Source organism: Priapulus caudatus, unplaced genomic scaffold (assembly GCF_000485595.1).
Source record: "Priapulus caudatus unplaced genomic scaffold, Priapulus_caudatus-5.0.1 Scaffold1337, whole genome shotgun sequence".
Classification (NCBI taxonomy): Eukaryota; Metazoa; Priapulida; class Priapulimorpha; order Priapulimorphida; family Priapulidae; genus Priapulus; species Priapulus caudatus.
The window spans coordinates 44,756-54,429 of record NW_014578398.1 but is presented as its reverse complement, the minus strand read 5'-3'; the positions used below and the strand labels follow the sequence as shown (position 1 = coordinate 54,429).

The following is a 9,674-nucleotide window of genomic DNA, read 5'->3' as shown; positions in this document are numbered from 1 at the left end:
GGATTTGTGCCCAACTGTTGACGGACGGACGGACGGACGGACGGACGGACGGACGCTCGCACGGACGGACGGACGTTCATGCGATTCTACAAGCTGCATCTGACTATGTCAGATGAGCTAAAAAATATTAGAAAGGAATGAATGAGGGAGTGAAATAATGTACGTATATGTATCTATGTAAAACAACCAATTATAATTTAAATGTGTTAAGCATTTTACGTAGTAATATTTCGATTAATCGATCAATGTTAATTCAGAGCCTGAAACAAGCGTCAAATGCTTTACAATAGTCCTTAACCATGAGGAAGATATACCTGTAATATTTTCTTTTCATGGTGACAAGATGTTTTGATTGATGTGTGGATTTATTTAGACGCTTGAGCATCATTGATGGGAATCAATCAGATAGGAGGTGGTTTATCATTTTGTTAAATAATTATCAAGGCGGCATCATTACTATATTAATTTCAGTATTTTGGCCCATAACATTACTGTACAAATGATTCAGTGAAACTCAAAACATTTATTACAACTATATTTCACGTGAACTATGAACAATAACTGACAATTTTCATCAAACAAAATAGCATATGATCACACTGGCTAATTCACGTCTCTATGTACACTCATTCACAATTATAACTTTAGTTACAGCACAAATCTAGTAATGTAAACATTGATGTGGAATTACATTGTAATGAAATGATTGATAGAGAAGCATTACATGAATCTACAGGGTTACATATCCGATATCATAGCAAATCTGAATCAACGATGTTATGCAGCATACGTGAATAATTTGTCTTGATGTGTTGCAATAGATGACACTTCGTATCTGAGATAATACACATTTGAATATAGGTGGCACTGCAACTGGGCAAGTAGCTGCACCACCTGGTGGTCGCTGTGACCGTTGGGCATGCGTCTGCTCTGCTTGTCTTGTCATCGGTGATTGGTCGGTCAGTGATGGATTCATTCATCAGTATACAGGCAGGCAGACTTACGGACGAGACCACATCAGTGACTTCGCATCTACAAAATTCATACAAAATTTGTTGTGATAACACAGTACACTAAGACACCGACGTAAATTCACGGAAGTAACGCGTTCCAGAAAAACGTTTGTAACGCGAAATTCTGTAACATCAACCACGTTGTTCATAACGACATATCGACTTTCATGATGTAATTGGAGATGTGTTCACCAGGAACGGTTTTTTCGTCTATAAGAAATAGGCAATCCCCCCTGACCTCCCCTAATACAAACACAATTATTAATAAAAGTAAACATCGGCAAACAAATAGTCGATTATATTTAACAACAAAACACAAGAAAGTGATTCAAAATAAGAATAAGAACTACTCCCGTGTACCATAAGCAATAAGTAATAAAATAGTAATAATAAGAATTACTACCATGTAACTCCCTCGTACCGTAAGTAATAAGTAATATAATAGTAACAATAAGAATTGTTATCATGTAACTCGACGCGGCCCCCGGTTACCATGGTTACGTGTGTTAACGTGGGGTGCTGTCACGCTCACCTTCTACACTGCTCGCCTTCGCCGCGTCCTCACAGCTCTCCGCACGCTCCCTCCCGGACGCCGACACACGCAGAGACGAAGGCAGCCATCAGACACTGGTCAACGCTGGACACTGGATCGCACGTACGTCTGCCAAGAGGTAAAGCAGGAGGGTTGTGCGGTCAGCATCGTCCACACTGCGTCACGACTCGGTCGCGCGCGCCAGTCTGCTACCATCAGCCAAGCCCTGCGTCGAACCAAATCGCACATCACCGCTTCCCCTCTCCGTACGCGAGTGGCCGCAGTTCTGTTGTTACAAAATCGGCATCGGGGGCTGTAACCAGATGATCCGGAAACGATGGAATAGGCTGCAACCAAGTATGGTGATCGTTTTACTCAAAGGTTCGCGAGGCCACGTGACGATGAACGGTAGGTCATCGATGCTTACCTCCCAGTCTGTACAGTGACTGAGGTAGGTCACTCACCAATTACTTTGAATCTCCATCACTGTTCTTACAAACCTCAAGGAACCTAGGGCCCGTTGTCAGAAACAAAATTTGTCTTAACATTAACTTTTTCTCTTAGACCGTTGACAGAAACGCTGCAAAGTTACCTGAACGAAAAATCGTAGCAGATTTCCTCATAACAATACGAAACAAAGTGCTGTCGACGGTCTACGAGAAAATGTTAGTGTTAAGACTAATGTTAAGACTAATTTTGCTTCTGACAATGGGCTCCTAGTTTTTAATGTGGGGATAACAGTGGCGCAGGTGATTTGTCAGTGAAGCTATAGCACTCGTTACCCACTAATCGGTAAATTTACGTAAAAGCGGATTCCCGATGGAGTGACACGCAGCACGACCAGGGGAAAAATTACTTATTTTTCCATGAAAGCTCTTTGTCAAGTCTGTGGGAAAAATAGCTCTCGTCGTGAATTTTACGGGAGCTATTTTGAGCCTCACGGGAACGATTTCGGAGGTTTGAAGAGCTCATCGCTCATCGCTCCCGTGTATTTTTGACCCTGAGCACGACATACGTACGTGTCGCCAGCAGCATCGCCAGCAGCAGCAGCATCCGTAGACTGAAGTTCCAGCAGAGGTTACCGGTCACCGTCCTGCTGGCATTACATAATGCGCATCAGCCAGAATCCAACTAGGAGAAAAACCACATCACCTGTTTACGTCACACAACTTCCACGGCGGTTATTGCTGAGAATGGCAAGCTCTCCCATCACTCCCCTCGTAGCCGGCATTGACAGATGGCATGTCTGAGAACCAACCATTTACATACAGGTTTACACACAATTATCACCGATTCACGCATCACGCGAAGCACTTACATGAAAACAAAAGCAGAAGTAGCGGGCAATTAGTAATGGCCAGCACAATGGCCGGCAGAAAACAGACTACTGAACAGAACAGAAGCAGAAACAGAGTTGACTCGCAGCGAAAGTTGAAATTCGTGCACGCTAGCCGTATATCGTTAGATCGACATGGGATGCGACGACGTACAAGGTCAAACTTACTCTCCCGCGATTGTCTGCATCTGTCGTGGAACGCGTCTTACACGATCGTTGTGTCGGCCTGGTCAGGTCAAGCATTACCGGACGCACGTACGCAATCACACAGTTACACGTGTGAGGGGGACAGATGGAGAGGGAGCTTGTGATCGGGTCATACGCGCGGTGGCACATTGAGCGACTTTTCGGACAATAAGATTTCCATGCAGAGCCGCTGCATTCATTACACAAGCTTCTGGGTGTTTTCCTCCGAGGGAAACGTCAGTTTTTACCGTGAAAAGGAATCGAATGTCAAAATACGTTCTCTAACTGTTTCTACCTCTCTGACCATCACTTATATTCCACACTTAATCTTTGTGAAAAGAAGTGGGTATTTTTCAACGACCCAAATATGTGAAGTCACGTGAGCGAGGGAAAATATGTAGCAACTATTATTCGATAGTTGAGCGAGGCGTACAGCTAGTTAAGTGTTAAAACTGGGCTGGATATCAAAAATAGGGTACAGCTATAACGTATTGGATCAAGCTCTACATTGAGTAGCAATGATGACTAAATGGCAATAATAGAATCAATGATGATTCATGTAGGAATATCTCCCATCTTTAATTGTACGAATAACTGAATCACAAACATACATTCACACGTATATTGCTCCAGAACTAATGCTTTACACCGCGTAAGTGAATTTCCCGTCAAATAGTCCATGACAAAACGGTGCGTTCTTAAACTTGTCACCTTAAACTAATGCCGTCGGTGCTCCTGTCGCGCGCGAAACCCACACGTTGTATGTCGTCATGACAACCACGCGTTGCACGTTACCACGGCTGCCATGTGTTGCACGTTACCACGGCAACTATACACACGAAACCTGACTCTGGTGCTCAAACTTAAACACCCACACTAATCCTACTGGGTGTTTACTCACTCCACACCACACATACTCTACTCTTATATCTGATAGGACACAATTTCAAAAAGTTATGCATTAACCCTTTCACTAACCTAACACAGACTATGACAGCTCAATGAAACATATGGACATGACGCACAATATAAAATCAGGGGCCCGTTGTCAGATACAAAATTAGTCTTAACATTAGTCTTAACATTACTTTTTTCTCTTAGATCGTCGTCAGAAACGCTGCGAAGTTACCTGAATGAAAAATCGTAGCAGATTTCCTCATAACAATACGAAACAAAGTGCTGTCGACGGTCTACGAGAAAATGTTAGTGTTAAGACTAATGTTAAGACTAATTTTGTTTCTGACAACGGGGCCCAGGTTTATACCTAATGACAGAACCACTTATCGTCTTTAAAACAAACCCTATACTTCCCTGTTCTTCCTTGTAGAAACGCCAACCGAAATTTTCGTCAGCTACTCTAGATTAGAATCAGGGGTACCAATGAAAAATCCAAACACGGGTCCCACTGAAGATTACGATTCCATCCATTAGGTGGAGCTAGTAGTCTAGTCTGTTTCATTGCTAACACACGCACGCATACACATGGGTTGACAGCCTACGACAACATGAGACAGATCTCCCACTCGCTTCTCTGTAGGTTAATTAATCCAAAAAACAACTTTCACACATCTTTTTTTACCACCGAGTGTGAGGACATGGCATACATATGTGGCTTGTGGAACCACGCATGCATCTTTATATAACTATATGCACATTCATATAGACACAGTGCATAAATATGTATACATGTATTAATGCGTATATCTATATATAAGGTAGACAGATATGGAATTTACGGGTATTTGCTATGCATAATAAATATGCATCATAATATTAAACGTCAATGCCATCTGAGTATGAGAGCCCCTAGCTTTAAACTTGTATGCGTATAGCCAACTATTTTTGTGCAATTACTTGTTTCCTGTTTAACCAATGATGGATGCAAATTTGGCTGAATTTGACAGCATTACAAGTGAGGCATGCAAGCAGTACGGTTATGCTCGTAACAGATGCTCCGTAGTCGGTTTTAAGAGCGGACGAATGTCGTCACTTCGAGAAAAACCGTCCACAGTCACTGTCGAAGGTCACTCTCACTGTGCATGAGAGCTGTCAATATCTCTGCAGAGACGACGTCGTCGTCGTCGTCATCGTCGTCACGTGACGTTGTTTCGTAATTCGTGGACCGGTTGTGTCCGCGTCACATCAAGTAGCGTTCGACGTGTCTTGGTCTTCAGTAAAGTTCAGTAAACGTGTGACAAGCGTTGATGCGTCATCAAATCGTCGGTTGACACATCCGTCTTGTCTGGTTAGTCATCTTTTTCAACGTCTGTCAAAACAAAGATGACCATTTTAACGACCGTAATATACAACGCTGGTGAAGCCGATGTTCAGACTGACGTCGCTCCTGCTCTCATTGGTCAGTCGTGTGTTGTGTGCAGTACACACGTCACGTTATCGCTGCTCATTCAACCTCAAAAACTCTCTTCCACACGCACACCCGACCCGTTAATCCACTTCCAATCGATTATAAAGGCAAGTGTATGAGATCATATCGCAAGCCGTCTGTAGTAATTCCGGACCACGCGTTTACCAGGGAATGGCCCATCCATTGTAACAGCTTCAAAAGTCCTTGATGACGTCAACAGATCTATATACACAGCCCACATTGGACAGTGAAAAGTCACATGACTTTAAGAACCAATAAACGCTCAGTAGGTGCACGTGACCACTCGGGGACGAGTCAAAAATCACGATTGTTTCGGGAGGTGGTGGAAATTATGAAAATGTCTATAGCGTGGTGCCCTCTACTAGGAGGGCATTTCCACGCATGTGACAATCATAAACCGCAGGAAACTTTATCTTCGCACATTAACATCCTCGTTGTCACCAAGCTCGCTGCGTGTGGACATCACGAATCTGTCTGTGAAACACTACCGCTTAGTCCATGTAAAATTATTCCTCTCTATTGACGTAACATTGCCCCCTCCCTTTGTTCACGTAACATTTTCCCCTCCCTTTGTCCATGTACAACTGTCTCCTGTCCATTTAACAATGTCCCCCTTATCCATGTACCACTGTTCCCTGTTCACATAACACTGTCCACCCCTTACACGTACCACTGCCCCCCGACCCCATCCATGTACAACTGCCCTCCCTGCAATCATCACTATATTACCAACACACAATTAACCTGGGATGCTGCTACATAGGTGAAGGAAGTTTAGAAAGTATGTCGTGCCACCTGTCGGGATCAAACAGGTTTAACATCATCCGTTCTGCGAATGCGCGCTCACCTCGCACACCGACATTCAACAACAACGGTTGGAAACGCGAGAGACTCCACGCCGGAGCGTATGTGGCGACTTCCCAGTGGTCAACGACGGCCACGAGGGGGCGCCACCACGGGACGACCGCGCGCGAGCAACTCACCTAGGCCGATTTACAGCTTCTGGCGTTTGCGCGCCGAGTTCTCGCTCGGCGGGTCTGCCTCCAGAACCTTCATCCTGCGAGTATGAACAACACGGAACGTGGCATTAACACGACGCATCGTTCCGCCAACGAACACCATCCTAATCTCCGCGTGCAACCTCGATTGTCTCTGTCACAAGCCCCTGCCACCAGCTGCAGTGGATAAAGCCATGCCTGGTCCCCTCAGCCCACCACAGAGAAGCTAGCCACCGGATAGCCTTCCACGATCGACATTTCCGTCTGCGAGAGATAACCTCGCTTCCTTGGATACTGTTGCTAGGCGGGTCAAGCTGGTACTGATTACGTATTTTTCACGCGTGCACGTGAAACCGTCAACTTGGCAAGTTTTTGCAGCCGAGTCAACTCACGATCACAATTTCGATACGTATCCTGCACACAAGTATGAACGTTAAAACGAAAGAAATAATGGTAAATAATATTAATTCTATAAAAATAATATTAATTCGATAAAAGTGCCAAGTAATTCAGTAAAAATAGAATTGCAAATTAAATGACAGGAGAGAACACACACCTCACGTGGCATATCTCTTGCATGTGCAGCGTTGCCATGGCTCTCTCACCGGCCTCGCGCGACGCGTACTTTGCGTAGCCGATGTTACGATGTCCCACGCAGTACACCTCAATCAGATCTCCAAACCTACTGAACACATCTGCAAGGCAACATGCAGTCACGAGGTGAGAAAAAACAACTGATTACCGATTCCGAGCCAAGAGTGTGCAAAACGGGCGTTTTGGGGGGTGACGATTTCTTAGTAAAGAAGTAGATGACTTTGTATCGATTCATTATATTATATTTTATATTATTATTGTATTCATTTATTTCAAGAACTAAAAAGGGCTAAAGATCACCAGCTTTAAAATTTAATGTTGATAAACAATAGGAAGAAGGAGATGCAAATCATCGATTCTCGCAGATTAGTTCACCGGAACTATAAAACAAATAATATCTAATCATAGTATTCAGCCCTACCAGGCAAATGCCCATGCTGCCATCTACAGGAACAGAAACCAAGCTCAACGACTAGCGAATTTGAGGCCTACCTTTCAGAGTGTACAGCGGCGGCGGCTCCGGATGAAAGACGAGGAACAATCGAATCTCCTCCGGGGTTTTGATGTCGGCGAGGGGGAGGGGGGGTCCGGGAAGCGGGGCGGAGCAATAACCAGGGGTCATGCTGCCTGTAAACACACACGCGAACACGCACAGATGCACGGGTGTGATTAGCACTGTGTGTAGAAAACACTGCAAAGCTAATGTCGTAGAAATATCTACAGCTTGAAATAGTCGCACACAGTCTCAAGTCCGTCATTAGAGAAATGTCGACAACAGCTGACCAATAAGGTGTCGCCCTTCGCACATTTATAAAACTACATATAACTAACTATATATATAACATATAACTAGATAAAACTAACTATATATATAATAATATATAACTACAAGTGGGATTAGCTGAATACCTGTTGTGCTGTAAGAGGTTGTGTTGTAGCTTGGAAGGGTTTCCATGCTCTCAACCTGCCGCAGATTGTCCGGAACAGGTAACCCTGCAACACATAATCACCATGACAACAGACGAAGACTCGTAGTTACCAGGGCAATGGTTTGGTGCAAAGTAAGGTCACCATTTACATTACATCATACCGCTAAAAATGATCATAACTCCTGCAACAAAAATTTGCGCTGCCACAAAACAATCTAGACATCTGTAACATTCGTAAAAGCCACGTGCGTTCAACGCACATGCTTTAGACTTTTACCCCTCACATTATACTGCATAACAACAACTATCGGGGCACGTACCAGCAGCTTTCAGGATCCCAGTAGCTTGATGGAGTGCACTGGCCAGCCCCTGAAGCTGATTGGCCACTTCTGGGTTCATGTTTCCCGACCTGCAACCGACAAACGATCAACACGCGAAGGAACGCGGGTCACACAATTGAAACACACAGCAGGAATCAGCGACAGTACACATGGAAATGCTGTGCTGCTTCCACTTACCCTCTACCATTAGGGTTACCTCGCCATGAGCTACACAGTACCACCTACACTCCTCCATATAGCAAGTAGACTAGGGCATCAGTTCAGCATCCACCGATGTGGCAACAGCAGGGCAGCGCCAGCACTAGCACAGTGGAAATCACTGATGCATCCACCATTAGGTTATGTTGCCGTGAACTGCCACCCCCCCCCCCTCCACATCATCGCCTTCTCCGGAACACTTTCAAATTCACCTTCCCCATGTAACAATGTGGCAACAGAAGGCAGCGCCACCACTAGCAATACGGTTATGTTGCCATGACCTACCCCCCCCCCCCCCCCATCATCACCTTGACCAGACTTCCCTGTAACGACAGCACGATGACTCACCCGTCGGATGACCAGGGGTCGCCCTCGTCGTTGTACTTGACGATGAGCTTCGAGCCGGGCGGGTACTCAAACCCGTGCATCTTCTCGCGAGCGTAGGTCGCCGCCTGTCCCGAGCTATACTTGATGATCGCGTAGCCTACAGCCGCAGCAATAACAACAACAACAACAACAACAACAACTGCAACATCAACAACAACAACTGTAACATCAACAACGACAATAACAAGAGCAATACCAACAACAACAACTCTATCATTGCCAGCAACACAAACAACAACAACATCAACAACACCAACAGCATGTATTCCGTACACCAGAACACACCGAGCATATAACGGGCAGACAATCTTCCACGACGAGGGATGCTCACAAGATGTAATGCATAAGGAGTCGAAATAAGCGATATTCCGATGGACTGGGTCCATCAAATAATCAGGAGGACCATCAGATTTTTCCGACAAACCATTGAATACTTTGGTCCCATTTTACGGTAATTTTCTTTGAAGTTTCCACAGTCCAATATCTATACTATAATTTGGCTAATCTTGTGTGTGTGTGTGTGTGTGTGTGTGTTTGTTTGTGTTCGCTTTTCGCCCTGATTTGTCACTCAATCGCGCTAACTGAAGATATATTCAGAATCACCACGTCTGGGAGATGGTTCTGGCTGAGAAAATTTTTTTAAAAAGTTTAAGTATTAAGTATTAAGTCAAAAATTCGAAAAAATGCTATTCGTCAATAGATGGCAGTGCGTACAGCAGATCCACATCACATACGTGGGCATTACACTGCGTCTCTTGACTGCCGCCGTATGAG

At 44.6% G+C, this 9,674-nt stretch overlaps 1 protein-coding gene across 3 annotated transcripts in view; it reads right to left on the bottom strand.

Annotated features, from left to right (window-relative positions):
- Positions 1-503: 503 nt before the first annotated feature.
- Positions 504-9,674, bottom strand: part of LOC106816289 (RNA-binding protein 45-like) — a 19,380-nt gene continuing 10,209 nt past the window's right edge. The window contains exons 8-16 of one of the 3 annotated variants that reach the window (XR_001394867.1): positions 8,862-8,997; positions 8,295-8,383; positions 7,955-8,038; positions 7,538-7,672; positions 7,008-7,146; positions 6,437-6,510; positions 2,565-2,676; positions 1,546-1,892; positions 504-1,032 (exon numbers count right to left, since the gene is read on the bottom strand). Coding sequence is in view for 1 of the 3 variants with exons in the window: in XM_014820871.1 (XP_014676357.1) it covers positions 6,447-6,510; positions 7,008-7,146; positions 7,538-7,672; positions 7,955-8,038; positions 8,295-8,383; positions 8,862-8,997 (647 nt within the window). In the remaining 2 variants the exon portion in view is untranslated. Of the gene's footprint in view, positions 1,033-1,545; positions 1,893-2,564; positions 2,677-4,244; positions 5,334-6,436; positions 6,511-7,007; positions 7,147-7,537; positions 7,673-7,954; positions 8,039-8,294; positions 8,384-8,861; positions 8,998-9,674 lie in introns of those variants that run through there. The other 2 variants (XR_001394866.1, XM_014820871.1) reach the window with 2 other exon arrangements.